The following is a 26751-nucleotide window of genomic DNA, read 5'->3' on the forward strand; positions in this document are numbered from 1 at the left end:
AGAAGACTTATACAAGTATAAAGACCCAAGCACCACACAAAGTGCAGGATGTCGCCTGCCCGCCACACAGAAGCATGTAACGTCTTTATTGTTGGGGGCAACTTACAAGAGAATTTCAGGAGCTTACTGGCTCCCAGCCTAGACCTAAGTTCAGAGAGACCCTGTTTCAAGAAATAAAGTGGAGGGCTGGAGAGATGGTTCAGCAGTTAAGAGCACTGACTGCTCTTCCAAAGGTCCTGAGTTCAATTCCCAGCAACCACAAGGTGGCTCACAACCATCTGTAATGGGATCCGATGCCCTCTTCTGGTGTGTCTGAAGAGAGCAGCAGTGTACTCACATACATACATAAATCTTAAAAAAAGAAAGAAAGTGGAGTGACAGAGCAGAGAAACTGATGTCTTCTACTGGACTCTACCAGTGTCCATACACCACACATAATTCACAGACACACACACACCTCAAGGTTCCAGACTCTGGCCCTTTCTATGTGTCTATACTTTACCCCCACATCAGAGAGCTCAGGCCTTCCGGAGCATGCTCTTTCTGTTGCCCCAGGTCCTACCAGTGGAGAGTACTGATCTTTCCATCCACTGACTTCTAGCACATTTTGCTGACTTTCTTTACTCCTGATGGATGATTCATTGGATGATTAATGTTGCTGTTGTTTTGATACAGTGTTTCTGTAGACCTGGCTGGCTTAGAACTTACTATTTAGGCCACATTGGCCCCAAACTCACAGTGATCAACCTGCCTTTGCTTCCTGAGTACTGAGATAGAAGATGCACGTCACCACACACCCAATCTTTTTCTAGGTGAAATATAAAGACAGACCTGGTCTTCCCCAGGACAGAACATAAATGACAGATCACAATGTAGTTCCCCTGAAGTCCCAGTTGGGAAATCAAGTTGATCGGACTTATACAGTGTAGGTGAGGAGTTACTTACAGGAATGTGAGTGACTCCACAATATCCCCACCATGGATGACTACCACTTCATAGCTGCATAGACAGAGCCTCACTACAACTACCCTACCATAGTCTGTATCTCCCAGACCCTCCCAAAACTATGAGCCCATATGCAGGTGGGACAGAATTATATACTGCTATCTGGGAGGTACAGAAAAAGAGAGTGGCTGAAATCTCATAGTAGGAACCAATGACTTGCCTCAGCACCTCCTGTGGGAGCAACGGAAAGTAGGTTGTAAGTAGTCACAACTGCCATGGCTTCCTCCATTTCTTCTCTCCTGTTTCTGCTTCTCCTCCTCTTCTTCCCCACCTACCTGCTCCTCCTCTTTGAGACAAAGTCTTTCTATGATTCCCTGGCTGTCCTGGAACCCACTCTGTAGACCATGCTGGCCTAGAGCTCACAGAGATCCACCTGCCTCTGCCTCCTAAGTGCTGGGATTAAAGGATTAAAGGTGTGTGCAGTGGCTGCTTCTTTAAAAAATATATATATTTCTAAAATTATTTTCAAAGCTGGGTGGTGGTGGCACATGCCTTTAATCTCAGTATTGTGGAGGCAGAGACAAGTGAATCTCTGTGAGTTCAAGGCCACCCTGGTCTACAGAGTGAGTTCCAGGACAGCCGGGGCTGTTACAGAGAAACTCTGTCTCAAAAAAATTATTTCTTATTTATTTACTTATTATTGTGGGGATGAGTGCAATGTGATTGATATAATCTCTTTTTAAAAAGATTTATTTATTTTTTATTTATATGAGTACACTGCAGCTGTCTTCAGACACACACTAGAAGAGAGCATTGGATCCTATTACAGATGGTTGTGAGCTACCATGTGGTTACTGGGAATTGAACTCAGGACCTCTGGAAAAGTAGCCAGTGTTCTTAACTGCTCAGCCATCTCATCAGCCCCTGATACAGCATTTTTATGTGGAGGTCAGAGAACAACTTGCCAACAATCCTGACAAGGCAAAAATTAGTTCTTTCCTTCTACATGTGGGTTCCAGGAATCCAACTTTGGTCCTCAGGCTTAGAAGCAAGAGCCTTTACAAGCTGAGCCATTTCAGTAGCCTCCTTTATTTCCCCCAACATGCTGATGTACTGCTGTCATAAGAAGGACAAGAGGGGGCTTGGCCCTTGCCCTCTAATGCCACATTTGACAGGTCTTTCCTGATTGGTCTTTGTTCCACACCTTATTTGCATACACACATGTAAACAATCAGGATCTACTTGGTCTAGATCCCAAGGTGCAGAGCCTCTGAACTTTCAGACTTTTCTGTTGCTGATTGGTTCTAATGGTATTTGTTTTAATTTGGCTTCCCAAATTACATGGGAACCACACATCTGCCTGCAAGATGCTGAGGGTCCCTGCCCCCAGGTGGCTTTGATTGGTGAATAAATTTGCTGGTGGCCAATGGCTGGGCAGAGAGACAGAGACAGGACTTTAGATTTCCAGGGCAAGGGAACCACGGGAAGGAGGATGATTTAGTACTGCCATGACAAGGAAGCAGGAGGATCAGACAGGAGAGCTGCAGAAGACAGAGTGACAATCATGGAAGAGCCGGGGAAGAGCATCCCCAAGGGGCCTCTCCTCGATTGGGTCTGGGGTAGCAGAAATGGAATATAGATTTTAGTAAGTAATAACTCCGGAGTATCAGAGGGGAGGCATTAGCAACATGGAAGTTTGGGAGTGGCCCAGCCATTGAGCCGCTTAGGGCATATTAAAAATAAGGGTGTGTGTGTGTGTACATGTATGTGTGTGTACGTGTGTGTGCGTATGTGTGCATATGTGTGTGTGTGTATGTGTGGGTGTGTCTTTCATTTGCGAACCTACAACATTGGAGCAGGAGTGAGAAGTGTGCACATCCACCAGGGCGGGAACTTAGAGTGGATTAACCAACTACCACCACACATTTCAGATCTGACCTCTGAGCCTGACTACAGATGGGGATTCTCTCCTGCTGGACCAGGGGGTAGCTTGCTCCTTTCTGTCCCTAAACTTGCCAATGGCATCTACAATGGGCCCGACTCCATATTTAAGGAGCTAGCTGATCTTCCTGTGTCCAAATGTGTGCTTGCCATACCTGCTTCAAGAACGGTGTAGGCAGGCAGGGAAGAGTGAACACATGGGAACTTTATTTACTTGGGAGTAACAGCTCACACTGGATAGGATCAGTCAGTATACAGCCATAACAGCCCAGACAAAACAGAAGACCAGAACTTCCTGATCAGCTTGGGATACTAACCCAGGATGGGCAACATGTGCTGCAGCTAGGTATCCAGTAAGCCATCAGTGGTAACCAAGGGCAGGTCTTCCTGTCTCATGGGGCAGGAAGGAGCAAGCCACCCCTGTCTAGTAGAACTCAATCCCCAAGTGTAGTCAGGCTCACAGTCTCTGTACCTTGTGATCCTAATTGGTCACATCTGTGTAGTAAATGAGGTGTAAAACAAAAAACCAATCAGCAATGCCTGACAAATGTGGTGTCAAAGGACAAGGGCCAAGCCTTCTCTTGGCTTTTTTTTTTTTTTTTGAGACAGGGTTTCTCTGTATAGCCTGGCTGTCCCAGAACTCACTCTGTAGACCAGGCTGGCCTCGAACTCAGAAATCCACCTGCCTCTGCCTCCTAAGCGCTGGGATTATAGGCGTGCGCCACCACTGCCTGGCTTCTCTTGGCTTATTGCAGAGAGTTCTCAGCCTAGAGGGTGGCAATGCACTAGCTGCAGCTGGGACAGTTTCTAGTGACCTAAGTATCACACCCAGGGCTGCAGTTGTGTCCCCTGCCTGAAGCTGTGCCCCCAGGGTTGTCTCAGCTGGATAGCTACGTCAGGGCTAACATCATCCTGCCAAGGCAGAGGACCTGTGTGTGGTCCCTAGGAGCCACATGGTGGAAAAATAACTAATTCCTCCAACCTGCACACATGTGACCACACACATAAATATTGTTGAAATATCCCTTCTGCAGCAAAGAGGGACCCCTCAGGAAGTGCAAAAGACACAACAGAGTGAGAAACTAGGAAGGGATGGGCTTTTGAAGTTGGACTAAATACATTGTGCATTATGTCTATGGAGACTAGGGGGTAGAATATGGAGTTTGAATGAGAGCATCCCTCATAGGTTTATGTTTGAATGATTTGTCCTTGTTTGATGGAACTTTTTGGTGAGGATTAAGAGGTAGGTGTGGCCTTGTTGAAATAGGTATCACTGGGAGTAGGCTTTGAAGTTTCAAAAACTCACACCCACATCATTCCCTGTTAGTGGCTCTCAGCTTCTGCTTCAGTGCTGTGCTTGCCTGCTGCCTGTTTTGCACCATGATGGCTGTAGACTCTACCCTCTGGAACTGTGAGCTCATATTCAATGCTTTCTTTTATAAGTTCTCTTGGTCATGATGTAACTAAGACACTGGGTAGGCCTGACAACATGAATTCAGATACCTAGAACTCAAGTAACCCTGGACACAGTAGTACAGTGGGTGTGTACAGCACACTGAAGGGGACATGGAAGACAGAATACAGGAAAATTCCCAACAGTCTGTGTGCCAGCTAGCTTGACTGACACACAGAAGTGTGTGTGTCATTGAGAGGCCCTGTCTCAGGGTTAAAGGCACTTGCTGCCACATCTGACAACCTGAGTTCAATCCCAGAACCCACATGTGGAAGGAGAGAATACACTTCTGAAAAGTGCCCTCTGATCTCCAGACAAATACCCTGGCATTTACACACACACATAAATATATAATTCATAAATGTATAAGAAATTTAAGCTGGGCAGTGGTGGCTTACACATTTAATCCTAGCACTCAGGAGGGAGAAGTTTGCTCAGCCTGCTTTCTTACAGAACTCAGGACCACCAGCTCAGGAACAGAACCATACACAGTGGGCTGGGCCCTCTCTCATTGATCACTAATATAGAAAGTCCCCTACAGGCCTGCCTACCTACAGTGCAATCTTATCTCCTCTCAAATAATGCTAGCCTGTGCCAAGTTGCTATAAAACCATCCAGCACATCAAACACCTGGCTGCTCTTGGAAAGGACCCAGATTTCGTTCCCAGTACCCATGTTGGGGTTAGATAGATAGCAAGTGTGCTTATAAGGGACCCAGATTCAGTTCCCAACTCTATATCGTGGCTCACAACCACCTGTAACCCCAGCTCCAAGGAGACATCCTCTTTAGACATCCAATAGCACTACACACGTGTTTCACAGGCAAACATCCATAAACTAATCTAAAATCTTCAAATAATTATCCGCCTTCCCCCGGTGTGTTGTGTACATGTGTGTACTCAGACGCATCATGGTCTGTGTGTGAGGCCAGAGGATAACCGTGGAGTTCTCTCCTTCCATCTTTCTATTGTTTTTGTGTTTTTCCAGACAGGGTTTGTCTTGGCTGTCCTGAAACTATCTCTGTAGATCACGCTGGCCTCAAATTCACAGAGATCCACCTTTCTCAGCCTCTTGAGTTGCTGGGATCAAAAGTGTATGCCACCATTGCCTGGCTCCTTCCACTTAAAAAACAAAAACAAAACCATTTTTTAACCTTCCTCTCTTCAGGCCCCTCTCTGGAGGGAGAAACAGGTGGATCTCTGAGTTTGAGGCCAACCTGGTCTAAACAGTAGGTTCCAGGACAGCCAGGGCTACAAAGAGTAACCCTGCTTAAAAAAAAAAAAAAAAAAAAAAAAAAAAAAAGTTAAAAAGAGACCCTGTCTCAAATAAGGTAGAAAGAACCAACACCAAGGTTATCTTCTGACCCTGATATACCTAAACTCACACAGATGAATACAGAGAACACAGAGATATACACATACACACACAGAGACATTCACATATACATAGATGCACACATACATACTGGGTTGGAGAGAGGGTGGGATAGAGGGACAGACAGACAGACACACACACACACAGATAGAAACACATACATGTTCAAGGTCAGCCTTGAGTACTGGGCATATTTTAGTCTCAGCTACATAAGCCTCTGCTTAAAAAGAAAAAAAATATTTATTTTATGTATGTTAGTATGCTGTCATTCTCCTCTGGTGAGAGGAGGGCACTGGATCCCATTACAGATGGTTATGAGCCACCATGTGGTTGCTGGGAATTGAACTCAGGACCTCTGGAAGAGCAGCCAGTGCTCTTAACTGCTGAGCCATCTCTCCAGCCCCAAGAAAAAATTTTAAAAACTTAAATTTTACTTTGTTTTCTCTTGTCTTTCTTTGTGTGTGTATGTGTCTTTTTTTTTCCTCCAGAGCTGAGGACTGAACCCAAGGCCTTGCACTTACTGGGCAAGGGCTCTACCACTGAGCTAAATCCCCAACTCCTTGTCTTTCTTTTTTAAGACTGGGTCTCACTATGTGGTCCTGGCTGTCCTAGACCTCACTCTGTAGACGAGGCTGGTTTCAAACTCACACAGATTCATCTGCCTCAGCCTCCTGAGTGCTAGGATCAAAGGTTTGTGCTTCTGTGTCGGACTTGGGTTTTGTGATTATTGGAGTGTGTAGTCAATAATCCAGATCATTCCCTGTAAGTGCTCTTTAGGTCCTCATGGCCCCAGCTGCCACAAACTGAAGCACCCTCCAACAGTGCTCAACCCAGATCATTGCAACTTAAGCCTTGAGCCACTGGTTAGTGGTTAGTGGGGTTTTCTTTTCCTTATTTCTTTTTTTGAAACAGGGTCTCATGGTGTAGCATTAAAATCACAGAAACCCACTTGCCTCTGCTTCTCAGACTCTACCTCTCAAGTTTTTTTTTTTTTTTTTTTTTTTCAAGATAGGCTCTCAGCATCTCAGGATAGCCTGTAATTCACTAGTCTTGAACTGATCCTCCTGCCTAAACCTCCTGTATGCAAAGATTACAGGTGTGAGCCAAAACCATGCCTAGTTTGAGGTACTGGACGTGAATGGAAGCTAGGCAAACATTGTCTCAAGTGAGCCTCATTCCCTTTGAAATTGTTTTTTGTTTTATTATCAAAGAAGCTAGTCTACCTTAAGCCCCTCACCTGCTCGGCTGAGCCTTGCTTAGGGCAAAACAGAGAAGCCCTAGCTGGGCATGTGGGGGGCTCTAGCGCCCTCTGGTGTCCTTTCACCAGAACAAGCACATGCACAACCACCCCAAAGCCCACCTCTTCTATTGTAGTGTGACCAAATGCTAGCCATGGGATATGCAGGCAGTGGCATATATTTTTTGGTAAAAAGAAACAAAGGGCTGGAGATATGGAGCAGTACCTCTGGGACCACCTGAGAAGCTGGAAATACCAGTGTTCCAGGCTGTAGTCCCATCATTTCTCAGGGGTGTACCTAGCCCCTTAGGATTCAGTTAATTCCAGATGTAGTCAAGTTGAAAGCCAAGAAGAGCTATTACAGCTAATGTAACAAAAGGATGAAAAACTGTGCACAGGACATGCCTGTTATCCCAGGACTCAGGAGGCAGAGACAGAGTAAGGAGTTCAAGGTCATCCTTGGCTACATACAAGTTCTAGACTATACAGGGCTACAGGAAATTTTGTCTCATGACAAAAGGGAGCTGGATTTTGGACCAGAGTTTTAGGTAAGTTGCTGAGTAGCATCAGAATCGAGGGTTTTTTTCCCTTTTCAATTGTGCATGCTGTGTATCTTGTATGTGGGTGCTGGAACATGTATGCACAGCTAAGGTCAGAGGACAACTCTTTCAATTCTGGGGACCAAACTCTGATTATCAGGCTCAAATGGCAAGCATGTCTACCCACTGAATCATTTTGCTTGCTAGCTTTAAAAAAAAAAAGTTTATAAAAATTATACAGAGCTGGGGAAATGGCTCAGTGGACATGACTTGCTGCTCTTGCAGAGGGCCTGGGTTCAGGCATAGCAGCCATATGGCAGCTCACAATGCCCTGTAATTTCCAACAGGCGATGTGATGCCCTCTTCTGACCTTGTTGAGCACTGCACTTAGGTGGTACATATGCATTAATATAGGCAAAACAATCAAAGACATAAAATGAAACTTAAAGTTGTGTATGATGTGTGAGAGTAGGCACACCCCCACGGGTCACGCTTGTCGAGGTTACAGGAGAACTGGGGATCAGCCTTTTTTGTTGCTGTTTGAGACAGGGTCTTACAATGTAGCTCTAGCTGTCCTGGGAACTCAAGAGATCCATCTGCCTCTGCCTTCCAAGTCTGAGATTAAAGAGGTGCATCACCACACCTGGCAATTTAGATCTGTTTTGCTTGTACATACACAGGCCTTATGCTTTCAGCTCACAGACGAGGGTACAGTATCACCTGGAACTGGAATTAATAGATGGTTGGAAGCCACCATGTGACTATTGGGAACTGAACCCAGGTCCTCTGCAACAACAGTAAGTGCTCTTACCCACTGAGTTGAATCTCCAAGTCCTTTCAAACAAGGTTTATTTATGGCAAGGATGACATTATTTAACACCTTTTAGCAAGGAGGTGGCGGAATGTGGCCGACAGAGTACTTGCCTTATATTCCATACTATTTGGGGGGGGGAGGGATTGCCCTCCCCCCCAAATAAAGTATGGCTAGACAGGTTAGGATCAAAGACAATAGGCACACTTCTGCCAGGGCATGCTTGTCAAGGTTAGAGGACAACTTCTGGGCATCAGTCTGCAAACTAAGTCACAGGGATGTGAGCCGGAGTTCGAGTGACTGTCATAGCCTTGAAGAGGCTCACAGAAGCATTTTCCTGTTTTCTCCCCATAACCCCTCTCCCTCTCAAAGAGAAGGTCTCACTATGTAGACCAGCTGGCCTTCAACTCAGATATAAGCCCACTTATATCAGCCTCCAGGAATGCTGGGATCAAAGGTATCTGTCCAGTCTGTCCCCAAACCTCTTTCTTGGAGACAGGATCTCTCACTGAACTTGACTTGAGCTGGACCGGTTGGCAGGAAGCTCTTCATGTTTACCTGTCTTGGTGCCCTCAGTGTTGGGCTTGACTGTGTGAAGGCATGCCCTGTTCTGCATGTGGGTATGGCTACCTCAATTCAGGGCCACATGCTTATAGTTCACCCGCTAAGCCATCTTCCTTACCTGAACGTTGGTTTTTCTCCCTCTCTTTAAAATTGAGATGCATGACATCTTGGTTATCCCCTACAAGGCTGAGGGAACACTGGAAGAAAGGACAGACAAACAGAAGAGCTGGAAGAAATGGAGAGTGGTACGAAACACTAACTCTCAAGCATGATCCTGCTGTTGTACTTAAATAATCTGGTGGAATTTTCTCTTCCCACCCATCAAGTGGGTCTTGAGGGTCAGACTTGGGCCATCAAGGTTTACGGCATTGAAGTGCCTTTTGAACAGAACCTTCTTACAGGCCCTAGCTGTTGTACTCTTGAACTCACAACAGTGTTTGTGATCGCCTGTACAAGATCTCCACAAGACTGGAAGGGCCCTCCCCTCTATTGGGATTTGTATGTCAGTAACAGTTGCTAAAGGAAGGGAGGGAGGAAAGAAGAGAAGGAAAGAGGAAGGGAGAAAGGGAGGGAGGGAGGGAGGGACGGAGGGAGGGAGGGAGGGAGGGAGGGAGGGAGGGAGGGAAAGAAATTCCCTCAGTGGTATATTTCCAGTCACTGGAAAAGTTTCCATGAGGCTGTAATCCACACACAAAACCATACAAATAGAAGTAAATGCTGACTCTAGGAAGGTAAAGGCTAGTTCTAGGTTAGCTCAGAGCCAGCCTGATCTATATCATTCTAGGCCAGCCAGGATTACATAGAGACAGACAGACAGACAGACAGACAGACTCTCTCTCTCTCACACTCTCTCTCTCTCTCTCTCTCTCTCTCACACACACACACACACACACACACACACACACACACACACACACTGGTGCTAACTGGGAAAAGAGGAAGCATATAAATGGGAGTGGATTGCAAGAAATGGTAATAAAGAGTGAATAAAAATATTTTATGTACACATAAGAAAATACTTTAGTGAATCTTATTATGAGCCACTACTAATATACATTAATTAAAATGTAATTCAGATGTGGATTTTTTTTTTTTTTTTTGGAACCCGTATTACCTCTTATTTTGTGTGTGTGAAGTTCACAGGACAACTTAGAGGAGTTAGTTCTTTCTTTTTCACCTGAGTTCCTGAGTTCCACTCTGGTGGTTGGCTTGGCTGAATGTCTTCCCCTGCTGAGCCACTTGACCAATCCAGAAGACATGAATTAACATCATCATCTGGCCAGAATACTTGGACTAAAGACCTACTGTACGCAGGAGGTGGTGGCACATGCCCTTAATCCTCCCACTTAGGGAGCTAAGACTAGGGGGGGTCTCTTGAGCTCTTGGATAGCCAGGTCTCCAAAAAGCCAGTGTTGAAAAACCAAACAAATAAAAACAACCAGTGTACTTTCAATATATCTGATAATGAATGAAAGAGGCAAAACACAGAATCACACCACCAGGACGGGAAATAGCGCAGTGTACAGCACATCCTTAGTCTGTGTGAAGCCCTCCCACCATAAACAAACTCGTGACCAAGATGACTACTTCATCTCCTGCTTTTAATGACGAGTCACAGTCCACCTGACATGGGTAGTTTTGCTTCCCTAAGATTTTAGCTTGAAAGGTCCAACCCATGTGCCCCACCCTGTTCCTTTCCAACCGTTTCCAGGCTCCCTGCAGTATAATGATATATGACTCCACGGAAGCTCTCAGATGAGAACATGGTCCAGCCTTCTACCACACTTGCAATTGCTGCAACACGCATATACAGTAAAATCTGTTTGCCTCTGTGTCTGTCTTCTGCACTGACAGTAATATACAAAGTCACTAGTTAAGACAAGGCCTCTGTGTCTGTCTTCTGCACTGATGGTAATATACAATGTTACTAGTTAAGACTGTCTTCTGCACTGATGGTAATATACAATGTTACTAGTTAAGACAAGGCCTCTGTGTGTCTTCTGCACTGATGGTAAGGTAATATACAACGTTACTAGTTAAGACAAGGCCTCTGTGTCTGTCTTCTGCACTGATGGTAAGGTAATATACAACGTTACTAGTTAAGACAAGGCCTCTGTGTCTGTCTTCTGCACTGACAGTAATATACAATATTACTAGTTAAGACAAACGAGGTCAGAGGTCCTCAAGGACTACATAAGGAGACCATCAGGCAAAACAAAACACCCCAAGGACTGGGGGACAGTGCTTGCTGAGTATGCACAAGCTCCTGGATTTAATGTCTAGCCCAAGTACCCAACAACAATAAAAACCACACAACAGAAACATTTCACTTCACTTGTGGAATGCAGGCAAGAGGATCCATTATTCAGTCATCCTTTGCTATGCAGTGAGTTTGAGGTTGGTCTGGGCTGTGAGACCACTTCTCAGAAACAAACCAAACCAAAAACATCCAATTTGAGAAGCAGACAAATCTGAGTTTAAGGGCAGATTGTTCTTCATAGCCAGTTCTGGGAAAGCCAGTGTAACAAACAAACCAAAAAAACCTACAACAAAAACAAACTTCAAACACATAGATTTCAGCTACAACTGAAAAAGAAAAATCTGAGGTTAGGCACACTGGCACATGACTAGTCCCAATCTTGGGAGGCGATTTAGGAGGATTTTTAAAATACGTGAAAATACGTGCGTGGGTGTTTTTGTCTGTGCACCACCATGTGACTGCCGAGTACCCAAGGAATCCAAAAGAGAACGTTAGATTTCCTGAACTAGAGTTACAGATCAGGCTGTTGAGAACTGAATCAAGGTTCTCTAAAGGGAGGAACAGTCAGTACTCTTAGACTAGCCTGGGCAATACAGCCAGACCTTCCTCAAAAAAATTCACAGATATACACTACTAAAAGAGGGTTTGGGGGATTGGTCTTAGGATCTTGGGAGTCACTGGCAATCAGGACGTCTTTGTAGCCCCATCCATGAACAGGACAAATGCATGGGCAGAGTACACTGTGGTGCACTAGAGCTGATGCAGGAGTCAGGGCCAGACTGGGCATATGGGAGTCACATTCTCAAAAACCAACCAAATAAACAAAAACCCCAAAACCAAAAGCCCATTTTTTGTTCTGTTTTTGCAGTGCTGGAAATGCAAGCCAGGAACCCAGGCATGCTAGACAAATGCTCTACCCTTGAAATACATCCCCAGGTGCAATAGCTACAACAGCACAGGTTCCTTACTAGTGGTTCCGGGGGCGATAAGCATAATAAGGTCAAATGCTTCAACTCTTCTCCATATTCAAGAGCAGTTCTTCAGCTTTTCTGTACCTCTAAGACCAGCAAGGCTCCCAATTGCTTCGGCTAACAGGAAAAAGTTAGGACTTCGCACAAAATCACAATGAAGGTATTTTCTCTCTATACATCTCACCAACTGCACCATCCGTGGCCAACAGTTTGCCTGCGCCTGGTGACCTGGGGGCAGCCTTCGGTTTCATCTGGAAACATCGGACTGAACCAGTGAATCAGCTTCGCTCAAAGCTAGCCTATCCTTTTTCTCCTTCTGTAGCACCTGCTCCTCCCACAGCGCCTGGTCCACTTGATCGTCGGTGAGTATGATCGGCTTGTACTTCTCCTCAAACAGCCTCTCATTGGCCTCAGAGTGCAACTGGTGAGGCCCGACGACGCGGAGGTGCGCAGGCAGGTGGAGAAACTCGTCGTCATTGATGTCGCAATCATGCATGCGATTCTCCAGGATCCACCAGCGGCCCACGAACCCCACGTCGAGGACCCGGCCGGGAAAGTCGACCCAGCGTGGCTGCAGGTAGCGGCAGCGGGCCTGGTAGAGGCTGGCCTGTGAGTCGAAGGGCGCTTCGTAAATCAGCGAGCAGAACCCCAGGTTCACGTGACGCAGCCGCCCGCGGCCCCTCAGCCACAGCAGGCGCTGCAAGAACGCTTCCGAGTGGCGGTTGCGTGTGGCCGGCGCCAACAGCAAGAGAGAACCCGATGCATCAAGCAAAGCCTCCTCGAATGCCGCCTCGCTGGGTGCCAAGGCGCAACATGCAGCAGCACCGCCCAGCAGTCCCATGTACACCGCCGCGCGGCCCGGTCGAGCTCGCGCCGCAGCCGCTGCGTCTCCGCACGCCTCGGCGTAATCCCGAAGCAGTGCGCCGGCCCAGGTGCCTGAGGGGAAAGAAGCGCCGCGGTGACAATGATTCAGCCACTCGGGCCACCCACCTTGCAGCCTTCTGCCACTACTCACCCAGTCGCGTCCACACCCCTGGCTTAACCACCGCGGTCGTGGCACCACTTGCCTCTCCTCCCGCTTCACTGCGCCCACGGGACCAGAATCTCTTAAGAGCTGCTGTCACCATCGTTTTCGGGCGGCTCCTCAGCCGAGTGGAAATATACAGTGTCGGAAAGTAAAAGTACGGAGAGGAGATCCTGCGCAAGCGCAAGATACAGGAAGTAGTTTCCCACTGGAAGACAGTAGGAGACGGACCTAGTGCCGGATGTTGCCGTTGCGTCGAGAAGGGTGGGCTCTGACGGGTAGGCGGGCGACGCGCACGCGCACGGAGCAAGAGCCACGCCAGCTTAGGTAGCCTCAGGTGAGGAAGGTGGGGTGCATCTGCAGGGACCTGGCTTGGAGCTGAAGCTTCATTTCGCACTTCGTGTGTTAGGCTCCATTTAGGAGTCCAGACGGAAGTGTCAGTCTTGGGGAGGGCTGTGGGACTGATGCGGTTCTGTCCACAGAGTGCGATGCGGTGATACCTCCAAAGAATCATGGCAGCGGCTGACGAACTGGTCTTCCAAGGTGAGTAGAGCCCGGAAGTAATCAGAGCTCCTACTCCTGTCCTAGGCTAGAACCTCAGGCTGCTGGGTCCCAGACCTCAGGTTCATCCTTGCGCTCAACTCCTGCTCCTTCCATGAACTCAAAAGGCACGTCACAGCCTCCAACTCTGCACAGGACCTAAATTGAACCCCATCTTAGTAGACGAATAAACCTACCTATGTATCAAAACTGAAGAAACTCAGCCATTAGGGGAGGGCGGTGAAGCAGCCATAGTCCCAGTAGATGAATAAACACTGGGCCAAAGAAAATTTCAGACTCCAAACACCTATGCCCATATTCCCTCTCCGTAGAGTTCGAGGAAGCCACAAATCTGGCAGAGATGCCAGATGCAGCTACCACTAGTCAAAGTGCTGGGCTGACCTCCCGAGATCACGTGGCTGTGACTGTAGGTTCAGACATTGGCTATGGAGCAGAAGTAGGGGAGGAAGAAGATGACAAGACATCAGTGAGTCTCCTAAACCCCAAGGCTCTGCCTCTGTCCTTACCCTGGCTGAGTCAGGGTCTGAAAGTCTTTGTCTTATAGCTTCTACGGGAAGAAAAGCCACAGCCCAGATTCTGGACGTTTGACTACTATCAGAGCTTTTTTGATGTGGACACCTCCCAGGTGAGCCATGGGACATTGATGGTGAGAACTTGAGAATTTCTTGGGGCTCAGCCACTATACTTGGGAACTGAATTTGGATGGGATGGGTATGGTGGGGCTGAAAGGCAAAAGCTGGGTTACAAAGTAGATGTAGATGGGTGTGTGTCTTAAAGCCAGTATGTTTCCCAATCAGGCCAGCCTCTAATAATAAACCAGGTCCACTGAGAGGGTACATCCTGGAGATGTAAGAGGGAGACCATCCAGAACTTAGGGACTGTCCTTACTTTGACTGGGAGGAGAGGCTGCAAGAAGCTGAGAGCAAGGTGGCAGGCCTGAAATCCACCTTCATAGTGGTGACATGTCCAAGCTTGTTCAGGTAGGATGTGCTGGCAAGATAGTGAATGCCTCTCAGAATGCCAGGAATCTCATTCTGGACCTTGGGCTTTGCTCTCCAGGTCTTGGACAGGATCAAAGGCTCTCTGCTGCCCCATCCTGGCCACAATTTTGTGCGGCACCACCTTAGAAATCATCCTGACCTATATGGTAAGTGGGGTGTGTGTGTGTGTTTGAATCAGTGGTGTATTCACTCAACATGGGACTGTGCCAGGCCCTGAGAGGACAGTCATGCACAAAGAGCAAAACTTGTGTTTAGTCGAGGAGACACAAAGATGGGAAGCAGAAAGTGGTAGCTCTGGCTAACTCAGGAAGAATGGCACTGTTGTCTGGTATAGGGAAGTCAGGAAGGTCCTTGAGTAGGGTAAGCAAATGAATCATGCTGGCATTGGTGGTGAAAGGCTTAGAAGAGGACCCGGAAAGCTTCTAGGTGCCATGGTGGAAACAACTGAGCTGCATGGTGGCAAATGTCATTGCAGTGGAAGGAGGAGCTGGGAAGTCATGAGTGGGGGATGAATGCACAGGTCCCATAGAGTGGTGCGAAGGGATCTTACTGAAGTATTTTCAGGATCTCCTCTGTCACTGGAAAGTGAGGGTAGAAGACAACAAGAGCAGGCAGGGCACAGACATTACAATGGAGGCTGTGAGGATTGCTTGGTTTTAGTCTGCCCTACAGCCTAGAGGAGTGAGAAAGGCCAGGGTAGCTTTCTACACAGTCCACTAACAGAATTGCCATGGGTGGACTAGAAAAGCTGGACAGGTATGAGGAGCAGACCAAGTGTTTTGAGGCCCAGGTCACACATGTCAAGTTCAGAAAAAAAGCATGTGAATCCAGGGCCCTGGGGCAATTTTGGAGTGGACACATAAAGGTGGAATGCATGAAGCCTCTGGACAAGATCCTGCCCACAGTGGAGAACCACCAAGCCTGTTCTACCTGTAGAAAATTTTGTCAGAGAAAAGAGGCATTTGGAAGATATTTCCAGAAAGACAGGATGAGCCCAGGTACAGCACTTGTCAGCAGTGACCTGGAGAGTCAAATGGAGTCTAGGGGTCTTAGGATACTTGATTTAGCACATAGGTAGCTTTTCCAGAAGGAGCGTACCTGGAACTCCATGTCTCACTTTGCAGGCCCCTTCTGGATCTGTGCTACCCTGGCCTTTGTCCTGGCAGTTACTGGCAATCTCACTTTGGTGCTTGCACAGAGACGAGATCCCTCCATTCACTACAGTCCCCAGTTCCACAAGGGTAAGCAGGGTGGGTGGGCTCAGTTCCCGGATGCCAGGGTTCAAGGGTATGCATTGACTGCCCACATTGCATCCCTAGTGACTATAGCAGGCATCACCATCTACTGCTATGCGTGGCTAGTGCCGCTGGCACTGTGGGGCTTCCTCCGGTGGCGCCAGGGCATGAGAGAGCGCATGGGGCTGTACACCTTCTTGGAGACTGTCTGTGTCTATGGCTATTCACTCTTTGTCTTCATCCCCACTGTGGTGAGTGTGGCTTGGCCCTGGGGACTGCTGGGAGCTACATGGCCCACCAATATGGTCACCAGCTATACTTGTCACATTAGGTCCTGTGGCTTATCCCAGTGCAGTGGCTACAGTGGCTCTTTGGAGCCCTGTCCCTGTCCCTGTCCGCTGCCGGGCTGGTGTTCACACTGTGGCCTATTGTCCGAGAGGACACACGGCTGGTGGCTGCTGCACTACTGTCTACTGTGGTGCTGCTTCATGCTCTCTTGGCTCTAGGCTGTAAGGTAGGTTCCAGGTGGTCTTCACCAGAGCTGTGGAGTGGGGTTCTGCCACCCAACTGTACTTTCATTCTGAGATCTCTCTGCAGCTGTACTTCTTCCAGCCACTGCCTCTGGACCATGTGGTACCAGCACCCCAAGCCACACCTGTATCTCCCAATGTCCTGCTGCCCAGTTCAGTGAAGCCCATGACGACTTTCTAGGAAGGCTCACAGGTGAGGGACCAGTCTCTGTTTTGGCTGAGGGTGCCCCTTCCTCCTGGGACCATTCCTAGGAGTCTCTCTTTTTCAGGCCAAACTCACGGGAAAACTACTTGTCCTGCCCTCTGTATGAAGACTGGAGGATTCTTGGACCCTGGAGACTACCCTGCTGTTTTGCAGGCTTTTCTTACAAAGCAAACACTTTTATTTTCTATGCAAAGGTGATCCAGAGAATTTATATAAAGGTGGGGAGGGGCAGCCGAGCAGGGAATATTACTGATGGACAGGAGAGAGCCTGTTTTCCCAGCCACCTGAGGACCCTCTGATTCCCTGAAAGGTCAGGGGGGTGGCACAGAGCAGCTCCAGCCTTTGCCAAGGGGTACCTGTGGCAGGCAAAGGCCCAGCCTGAGCTGTGGCCATTGAGGTGGGGACTCTAGGGTGAGGGAACAGGGGAAACTGCCTGTGCTTATTAATCATCCTTCCTTGTTTGCTTTCCTTTTTGTCTGGGGAGGTCCCTACTAGGCCCCTTCCCAGGGATGCTGTCTTGAGAGAGGAGTAATTGGAACATGAATGTGGAGGGAACACACAGGCCTATGTTAGCTATCAGGAGAGGATGCCTTCCTTCTGTGACAGATCTTTGAGGTTTCTTGTCTGCCCCAGTAGCCCACAGTGACTCACTCTGGGCTGCCTGTTCCAGCTTTTGATGGAGGAGGGACCTTCAGGGCTCAGGACAGGACAGTAGCAGAAAGCAGGGGCTAGGCCTTTGGACAGCTGGGTGGTTTGTACATTCAAGTTTGAGGTGAACCCTTTGGTGGGAGGGGGCTGCGCCTGCCCTGAAGGCTCGGCAGGGCCACCCCTCACCTAGAACCTCTGGGCCTAGGGACAGGGGCTGCTGGCTTGGCCCGGCCAGCCGGGTTTCTCAGAGGGTCTGTGGGTTGACACTGGTTCTTTTCGTAAAAAAATAAAATTAAAAAAAGCAGCATGTCACGCCCATGGTGACCATGTGGCCTTGTAGTTGAAGGAGAGGTCCAGCTGGCTGTGCTGCTACCCCAGGTGAGGGGAGGTGCAAGGACGGGTTGTGGGATTGGGTGCTGCCAGATCTGTGGTGGCAGCTGCTGGCCTCCTCCTGCCTGGTCAGGTGCAGCTGTAAGGGTGGGGGGAGGACTTGCCTCTTCCAGCAGATGTCAAAGCCAGGTCAGAGTGGAGAGTACAGAACAGGATGAGGGCTGCCCCAGGATCTCATGTAAAGTATGGCAGCAACACGCGCTTGGGACCAGAGGTTGGGCTGGGGGTACTTGAGGGCAGCGGCGACATCGTGTAAAAAAATGTCCAAGTTCCCATAGCAAAGAGGGCTGTGACCGGGTGTTCACGCTTCTCCAGAACAAGGGGGACAGCCACTGGCTGTGCCGGGCCTGGACTTCATTTGGTTTCCTGGTGCTGTCAGTGCGCAGTGCTGTCGAGGCTGGAGGCACCTAACTCCCATAGTGCATGGTGTTGGTCGGGATGGACATGGGCGAGGCCATAGAGATGGCAGGGCCACCCATGGTGAACTGGTTGTTGACTGCATAGTGAGCACTGGAGCTACCGCCGCCTCCCTGGGCACCTGAGGAGCCTGTGGGGCAGGTCATGGGCACTGAGGAGCCAGCATGACCCCTGAGCCTGCCTGGCCCCCACTGGAAGCTTGAACGTGTGCGCAGGCCAGGCGGGAAGTCCCCCGCCCACGGCCCCGCTACCCTGTTACCTTGGACAATGCCCGTGCTCATTATGGAGCCCATCCGGGAGTGGGTGTGATTGACAATCCCTGTGTTGGCTGCGCAGCGACAGGGAGGAAAGAGGGAGGGAGGGAGATGTCACCGCCCCCAGCCTGCCTGGCCCACTCCACTTTCATGGATGGTGTGGGAAGGGCAGGTGGAGTGGTGATAGGTGAAAGTAAAGAGACACACAGGGCTAGAGTCCCCAAGGAAGAGGAAGAAGTGACCACGACAGCGACAGTGGTGGCAAAGAACCAAGCACTGGTTTAACTGGCCACTGGCACATCCCAATCCTCCCCTGCCATGCCATAGACCCCAGGGGACACTCACCTAAGGGAATCAGGTTGTTGTGACCCACACTGGAGCCGCCGGCAATAACACTGCTCAGGTCATAGGCAGTAGGCATTCCTAACCAGAAAGTAGGTGTTAGGGGTGGGGCAGGCTCTGGGGACTTGGGGTCCATGCTGCCACCAAGGGCCTCTAGCCATGTCTGGAAATATTCAGACTCACCAGCCACAGCCACCCCGCTGCTGAGATTGTAGGTGCTTCCCGTGTTCCACATGTTCTCGGAGGGAGACGTGTAGTGTGAACCAGGTGGGGGTGATGGGGTTGTACCTGTGTACCTATGGCAGAGATTAACTGTGGGCAGGGCTGTGGGACTCCCGGTGCCCTCTCCCCACAAAAACACTGCACTACCTGAAGAAGGGGTTCTTTAGATCCAGCAGGTTACTGGATTTGGAGCCTGTCTGGTCCACCTGTGCCACAATACTGATGTCATAGCTCTGTCTGGGGGAATAGAGAGGGTGGCTGTGAGGCAGCTGGGCTGGTAGACCCCTGTGCCTGCCCAGCCCTAGATGGGTGGCAGGGTGCACCTTTTGTTGGCAATAAGCAGACATGTCCCTGAGAGCGTGTCCCCGGCCTTGGCAAACAACGGTGACTGGAAGAGGCACCGGACCTGGTACCAGTGGGTCAGGGGCTCTGTTGGGGCTGTGGATAGCCACACGGTCATTCTGTCAAGAAGAGATGAATACATTTCATTGAGTTGGCATGACCACTTGTGCTACTACCCCACACACCTTGACACCATCCCCAAGGGCCTTCCCTGAATGGTCCTCTGGGGTCTCAGGGCTAAGACTGGCTGTACTCTAGGTGCATGGTCCCTACTCACCCTGACACCCATATACTGAGACAAACGCACTTAAGGAACAGGTAGCTGCTGAGGAAATGGCAACAACCCCCTCCCACCATGTTCTTCCTGGGTTTTAGATGAGAAGAACTTAAGGAGTTATGACATAGCCAAGCCTAGAGGCCATAGGTACAAGGAGTCCCAGCAGTGCCATACTTACATGGAGCCAATGAATGCAACATCGAACCAGAAGGCCAAGCCATGGACCAGCCCTGAATGCAGCATGTGGAATTTGAATGGGATTTCTATCCTGCAAGGCAAAGGGCATGGGCTTGCTGTAGAAGGCCAACCTAACAGGAAAGTGGGAGGGGTGGCAGGAGGACAGCAGCTGACCATGAGTGACCAGGGAGTTGACAGTACATGACTGTGAAGAGAATGGTGTGCGGGGGTGGGTAGCAGTGGCCGTGGTGCTCAGGGGATGAAGGCTACCTGTGCAAATCGCCTTCTTTGGCTTCTAAGAAGTTCACCGTATACTTGACAGATTTGGCCATCAGGATCCGGATGTCAAATGTGTCCTGTAAGATGACAGATATGACCCAGATATGACCATTATGTTGCAAATGCCACAGAAGAAGGGGAGAGACTCAATGCCCTTCCCCATCCCCCAGGCCTGACAATGGCACTAACTTCTGCTATCTTGCTATAACCTGTTTGCCATTCTCATTAGGTACAAACACCAAGAACAGTAAATTAAACTACACTCCTCAAAATGTCATACTAACAGGCAGGTTGAAGTCCACCTGGTCTATATAGTGAGTTCCAGGCCAGCCAGGGCTACAGAGAAACAGGAGGCTGACTGGCAGTGCTGAAGATACAGCTCAGTAGTTAAAATCACTGGCTGCTCTTCTAGAGGACCCAGGTTCAATCCTCAGTGTCCACATGGCAGCTCACAGCTTCTGTAACTCCAGTTCCAGGGGAACTGATGACCTTCTTATGACCTTCTTGGACTCTAGGCATAATAGTGATAGAAGCAAACACCCATACATATAAAGAGGTTCTGGGAGCTGTGCACAGGTCCTCAAGTTTGCATAGCAATAAGCACTTTAGCAACTGAACTGTCTTCCCACTCAGGCCTCATCCTCTTGGTTACCTTGCCACAGTGTCCTGAGTACTGGGATTCCAGGTATGTGCAGTAAGACAGGGTAGTCGTCTTTTTTTACTGTTAAAGAGACTGAACCCTGGGCCTCATACATCGAGACATGCACTCTACACTGAGCCTTAGCAACTTTAGGATGGTGGTAAAACCAGAGTGGCAACACATAAGTTCCTACCTACTCAGCAAGTGGTGGCACATACTCATCTGGACCTAGGTTAAGCAATATGTGAAGATCTCATTTAGAGAACAAAACTAGGAGCCTGGCCCAGTGTCTCAGTACCTTTAATCCTAGCACTCTGGAAGCAGAGCCATGTCCATTTTTGAGTTTGAGGCCAGCCTTGACTTTATAGTGAGTTCTAAGCCAGACAGGGCTACACAGTGAAACCCTGTTTCAAAGAACCAAAAGGGCCACTCAGCTGGTTCAGCAGGTAACGGCACCTGCTGCATACAGAGGCCTGCTACTTAAGTTTAATCCTTGGAATGCATATACATGTTGCCAAGCAACACACAAAAATTTAAAAAGCCTAAGTAAAAGATGAATTCAGCGTCAGTGACACATGTGCGTACTCTGACATTTGGGATTCCGAGGTGAAAGTTTAAGGCCAGTCTGGGCTACACAGAGTGAGTTCCAGGTCAAAGTTAGTGAGACTCCCATTTAAAACAATAGAAGAGAAAGCTAAAGAGCAAATAGAACAGTGAAGAGAAGGGAACTGGAAGACTGAGCACTTGAAAATATTAAAATGGGGAATAAATGGAAGATAGAGTTGGAGACTCATCTTCCAGATGTGGTGACACACACGGGTAACGGGACCTGGAGGCTAGAGTGCAGTGGGAGGTGACTGACTGACTACTGCACATACAACTAGATCCTAGAAGAGAATCAGAAGTTGCATTCCGACTAGAGTTTCTCAGACTAGTGAAATAGAAGGGAAGACATTAAGGGGCCAGGGAGCCTGAATAATCTTTAAATGGCTAAGCACTGGAATGAAAAGACTTTCATGCACTCAGGAGGCAGAGGCAGGTAGATCTCTGAGTTCAAGGCCTGGTCTACAGAACAAGTTCTAGAACAGCCAGGGCTACAAAGAAAAACCCTGCTTTGGGAAAAAAAAAAAAACCCAAACCCACAGAAACTTACTTTGTATGTATGTATGTATGTATGTATGTATGTATGTATGTATGTATGTATGTTGTTTCCTTAAGTAGTAAGGCCACAGTGGGTTCACAGTAGAATAGAAGAGGCACAACTCTTACTGGGTAAAAGCAGACTTTAAGGCAAATGATAATACAAAGGTTCCATAGTAAGAAAAAGAGTAACCCAACAGGATATTTTGATTCTACACCTGTGTGCATGTAATACAACAGTTTTAAAATATATGAAACAAACGATCAGGCTGAAATGAAAAAAAATATCCTCATCAAAATAATGCCAAAACAACAAAAAACTAAGATTCACAATCAGTTACACATTAGGAAGAATTAGTAGTGAGGTCAGGCATGTGGACAGATCTTTATGATTTCAAGGACAACTGAGGTCTTCAGAGTGAGACTCAGCCTCAAAGGAGACGATGACTCCTGATCAAGGTAATTAACAAATATAACCTAATTGACATGGACATATGGCTGTACTAAGAACTGAACTCAGAAATCAGCCTGCCTCTGCCTCCCGAGTGCTGGGATTAAAGGCGTGCATCATCACTGCCCGGCTCTGGACTGACTTCTTTTTCTTGTTTGTTTGTTTGTTTGTTTGTTTGTTTCTTTCTTTCTTTTAAAAGATAGGATTTCATTATGTAGTCTGGTTGCCCTGCGATTCATTATGTAGACCAGGCTATGAACTCAGATCCTCCTGCCTGTCTTCCCAAGTACTGGGTTAAAGGTATATTCCACCACACCCAACTGAAATCCATTCAAAGACCACACACTAGACTTTGAGCAAGGTCTGAAGTATTATCAGTACATGTTCTTTGATGACAAATGAAGGCACAGTAGTATACCAATTATGCTATACTGAGGTAAAGTTTAAAAATATGCACCTGTAAGCACACATTTGAGTGTGGACTTTATAGAATTCCTGTTGTTTTATGAGTATGGTTGTTTTTCCTGTCTGGTAACCTTGGAGACCAGAAAAAGGTGTACAACCCCCTAGAATGGAGTCATAGTCAGTTATAAGCTGTCACGTGGGTACTAGGAATTGAATCTGGGTCATCTGGAAGAGCAACCAGTGATTTTATCCATTGAGCCAACTCTCCAGCCCCTGGTGTCAGGCTTTTTGAAAAACAATCAGTGCTTCTACAGGAGGGTGCTGTGCCACCAGGGGCTCTTGCTGTTTAACGTTTGTTTTTCTTGGTGCAGGTAAATTTCTGAGTTTCAGGTCGGCTAGGGCTGAGAGCTTGTCTCAAATAAATACAATTTGTTATTTTTCTTAAATTTATTAATATCATTTAACTTTTGAACTTTTATTTGTTTTAGATATATTTATGTATGAGTATGTAATTCAAATCCCTAGAGCTGGAGTTTCAGATGACTGTGAGCCACCATGGGGGTGCTAGGAACTGAACCTAGATCCTTTGTAAGAGCAAAATGTGCTCATAACTGATAAGTCATCTCTCTAGCCTCCAATTTACTTCTTTTTATTTCGTGTTTTCCCTGCACATAAGTATATGATGTACATTCAGTGCCTGGGGATGCCAGAGGCAAGCATCTGATCCCCAGGAATTGGAACCGCCATATGGATGCTGGCAACAAAGCATGTCCTCTACAAGACCACTAGCACTCTTTACTTTTATTCTTTAAAATCAATCACTATCAAAACTCTTTTATAGGTCTGGAGAGGTAGCTCAGTGGCTGTTCTCAGAGGACTTGGGTTCAATTCTTAGCACTCACATGGAGACTCACAACCCCTAGAACTCCAGTCCCAGGGGATCCCACGCCGTCTCCTAGCCTCTGTGAGCACCGCATACATGTAGCACATAGACATAAACGCAGGCAATACTTACTCTTATATTTGTGGGTATTTTATCTGGACAATGTCTATACACCACATAAGTGTCTGGTGCCCCATTATGGATCCCCATTCCAAATGGCTGTGAGCTGCCATTAATGCTAGGAATTGAACCAACATCTGCTGGTGTCTTCTGGAAGAACAGCCAGTGCCTTTTACCAGAGACATCTCCCTAAAACAATTTTTTTTTCTCCTTAATCTCATTTCTCTCTGTGTGTGTGTGTGTGTGTGTGTGTGTGTGTGTGTGTGCTCACTTGAGTGCAGGTGCACTCAGAGGCCCATGGAGCTGGAGTTACAGGCCACTGTGAGCAATCTGATGTGGGTGATGGGATCCAGTATCAGGTCCTCTGCAAGAGCAGTAGGTGCTTGTAATTGCTGAACCATTCCTCATCCATCTTTGATCTCCTGATCCCATGCCTCCATCTACATTCAGAGGTTATAAGTGTGGACCACAAAGCTTTTGTAGATTTTTTTTTTTTTTTTGGTTTTTGGTTTTTTGAGACAGGGTTTCTCTGTGTAGCCCTGACTGTCCTGGAACTCACTCTGTAGACCAGGCTAGCCTCGAACTCAGAAATCCACCTGCCTCTGCCTCCCAAGTGCTGGGATTAAAGGTGTGCGCCACCACCGCACAGCCGCTTTTGTAGATTCTTGTTCTTGATATTGAACCATGGGTCTATGTCTCAATCCAATCAAGCGTGTTCGCTACAAAGCCAGCCTGCAGTTGCATGTGCTTTATACAGTGAGTGAGTCCTGAGAGAAGCAGGGGTTTCCAGATTCCAGAGCTTGCATGAGGCCATGGTGAAGCCTGAACCTCCTCAGTCCAGCAGTGCCCTGTACACGCTACTCACCACCACAGGTTGCCGGAAGTACTCATCCACAGCGGCGCCTCGGAGGGCCGACAGGTCCACTCCATGGAAAGATGGCTGGTACCTGTGGAGATCCCCAACCCCACCCACAAGGTCACTAGCAGTAAGAAAAACAGGTGGAACTACTTGCTTTCTTTATTAGCTGGCCCTTGTCTAGCCCATGTCCTTCAGATCCTACTGAGGCCGAGGAGAAAAAAGAGGAACGACAGGGCCCAGCAGAGGTTTGGGCCCATCCCTAAGCAGGCAGGCTCCATGGCCTGGCCATACCTGGGACACACACTCACCAGAAGTTGGCTTTGGTGAACTGCTCCATGTAGAGCTGTTCATCGGTGAAGGGTGCGAGGTGGACGTCACCAATGGTGGGGAACATGTTTCCTAGAATTGGGAGCAGGGAAGAGTGCTGTTGTCAGGACAATCCATCCTGTAAGGCTGTGTAGAGCTTCCAGGACCTTGAGATCTCCAATCATGGACCCACCCAGCCAGCCACCCATCCACTCACACACATGCATGCATGCTACAGTGAACAGCATTGTTTGTCCATGGCCTCTTAAAGTATGTGAAGTGTAGCATAGCCAGAATACAACCAAAGATGGCTCATTGCTTTGTTTTGTGGTGCTGGGGATGCAACTTGGTAACTTTGAGTTAATCTATCAAATATAATCCTTTTTTTCCCTCTGCAGTGGCTTTGGGGGAAGGTGGTAGAAAGAAGGGAGAATAAGGTCTCATGTATCCCAGGCAGGCCTTCAACTCCTGACTCAGCCAGCTTCCACCTATTTCTGATAGGGCAGAGGCTTTTTTCTGTAGTGCTTTTGATTTTCAGCCATGATTCACATATCAGTTCAAAATTTCCCTATTTAGAAACAAGGCACCTGGCTCAGTTCACTAGGGTTCATTCATCTACTACCAGTTCCCATGGTCATCAGTATATTTGCTTGCATCACACTGGTCCTCATCCATTCCAGGAAGTGAGTGGGCCTAATCCTACGTTCCAGCGCCAACACTGAGAAGCAAGAAGGAGCCTACTAGAGCCTCTTGGTGTCCAGCATGCCTGGTCTGCTCCAAACAGAGTGAGAGGAAACCCTAGGCTGTTTGGGGGTTTAGCTGTATCACCTCAGCCAGGGCTGTTCAGGTTCTGGATCAAACACCAGGTTTAGTAAGTGACTGAAATATAAGTAGAGGGTCCTCCTCTGAGATTCATGAGCAAGCAAATGGGACTAAGTTAGCAGCAATAAGAAGTAGATATAAATGAAAACATGGCCTACAGATGGGCCTCCCTCCCCAGCTTTTCAGGGAGTTGGCATGGTCTAGAGGTCCTCCCAATTCACATTAGATGAGAATACTCAAATGTGGCCAACGGTATGTCAGAGGTAGATGGGACAGCATGTAAGGAACCCGTTTCTGGCTCCTGTGTGTCAGAATGCTACCTTTAATCCTCACAGGGGCTTCTGAGGGTTTGAAAGCCACCTCAAGGCTTTGACGTCATAGAGCCAAAGGGGAGAAAAAGAAGACCCAAGACAGCTGCTGCGCAGCCTGAGTCGCACACTGACATGGAGAATTGTGGCCACCTCCTAGCTAACGAAACTGAGCCAACGTTGGTTCCAAGGCAGGGAAGTCATGGAGTCATATATTCACTAAGACTGCCAACACCACCTGCTCTACCCGAAACTACTGCTAGAGCAGGGTCACTGAGCTCTCGCTCTCTCTCTCTCTCTCTCTCTCTCTCTCTCTCTCTCTCTCACACACACACACACACACACACATCCATACCTGAAAAAAATGACAGACACATTCCAGACCTCATCAGAAAAATGAGTGTGCTACTATGTTCAGAGCAGAGTACAGATCCAATATGGATTGGTAGGTGTAAACATGCCACTTGTGCAGGCACACAAACAGAGGTATGGACAGGTTAGCCAGAAACATGGACAGGGAAATGACACATATCTATGTGCCTCGATACATGTACATACACCTACACACAGGTATATACCACACACACACACACACACACACACACACACACACACACACACACATCACATCTTCAGTGCACTCCTACCTGCCCATTTACCCTGAGATCCCATACCTTCATACACACACCTACCACCCTCAGACCGTTAACACGGTAAACACATCCTGAAACACCTGTAAACCATCATATACCCTACACCCTCAAATATACACAAACATACCTAGACTACCTATAGACTCTCACCATCCACAAACCCTC

At 48.0% G+C, this 26751-nt stretch overlaps 3 protein-coding genes across 7 annotated transcripts in view; 1 reads left to right on the plus strand and 2 right to left on the minus strand.

Annotated features, from left to right (window-relative positions):
• Positions 1-10308: 10308 nt before the first annotated feature.
• Positions 10309-13633, minus strand: Timm29 (translocase of inner mitochondrial membrane 29). Its single transcript, XM_034511145.2, has 2 exons — positions 13111-13633; positions 10309-13031 (listed from the first exon to the last, which is right to left on the minus strand). Exons 1-2 carry the CDS (start codon positions 13631-13633, stop codon positions 12343-12345), a joined length of 1212 nt encoding a protein of 403 aa, XP_034367036.2. The 3' UTR covers positions 10309-12342.
• On the plus strand, positions 13375-17611 carry Yipf2 (Yip1 domain family member 2). 3 transcript variants are annotated; one of them, XM_034511142.2, is made up of 10 exons: positions 13375-13456; positions 13602-13662; positions 13992-14146; positions 14225-14305; positions 14740-14827; positions 15806-15922; positions 16001-16167; positions 16248-16430; positions 16514-16639; positions 16716-17611. In XM_034511142.2, the coding sequence occupies exons 2-9, from the start codon at positions 13632-13634 to the stop codon at positions 16625-16627; spliced, it is 936 nt and encodes a 311-aa protein (XP_034367033.1). In that variant the 5' UTR covers positions 13375-13456; positions 13602-13631; the 3' UTR covers positions 16628-16639; positions 16716-17611. The 3 variants fall into 3 exon arrangements, with proteins under 3 accessions (XP_034367033.1, XP_034367035.1, XP_076795895.1); XM_034511144.2 differs by having other exon boundaries at positions 16529-16639; XM_076939780.1 differs by lacking the exon at positions 13375-13456 and having other exon boundaries at positions 13522-13662.
• Positions 16807-26751, minus strand: part of Carm1 (coactivator associated arginine methyltransferase 1) — a 44376-nt gene continuing 34431 nt past the window's right edge. Inside the window, exons 7-16 of one of the 3 annotated variants that reach the window (XM_034511139.2) lie at positions 24806-24896; positions 24504-24585; positions 19991-20076; positions 19722-19811; positions 19248-19385; positions 19072-19161; positions 18886-18998; positions 18706-18783; positions 18366-18434; positions 16807-18236 (exon numbers count right to left, since the gene is read on the minus strand). In XM_034511139.2, coding sequence (XP_034367030.1) covers positions 18097-18236; positions 18366-18434; positions 18706-18783; positions 18886-18998; positions 19072-19161; positions 19248-19385; positions 19722-19811; positions 19991-20076; positions 24504-24585; positions 24806-24896 — 977 coding nt within the window. In that variant the 3' untranslated portion in view covers positions 16807-18096. Of the gene's footprint in view, positions 18435-18705; positions 18784-18885; positions 18999-19071; positions 19162-19247; positions 19386-19721; positions 19812-19990; positions 20077-24503; positions 24586-24805; positions 24897-26751 lie in introns of all 3 variants that reach the window. The other 2 variants (XM_034511138.2, XM_034511140.2) reach the window with 2 other exon arrangements.

Source organism: Arvicanthis niloticus, chromosome 8 (assembly GCF_011762505.2).
Source record: "Arvicanthis niloticus isolate mArvNil1 chromosome 8, mArvNil1.pat.X, whole genome shotgun sequence".
In the NCBI taxonomy this organism is placed as follows: Eukaryota; Metazoa; Chordata; class Mammalia; order Rodentia; family Muridae; genus Arvicanthis; species Arvicanthis niloticus.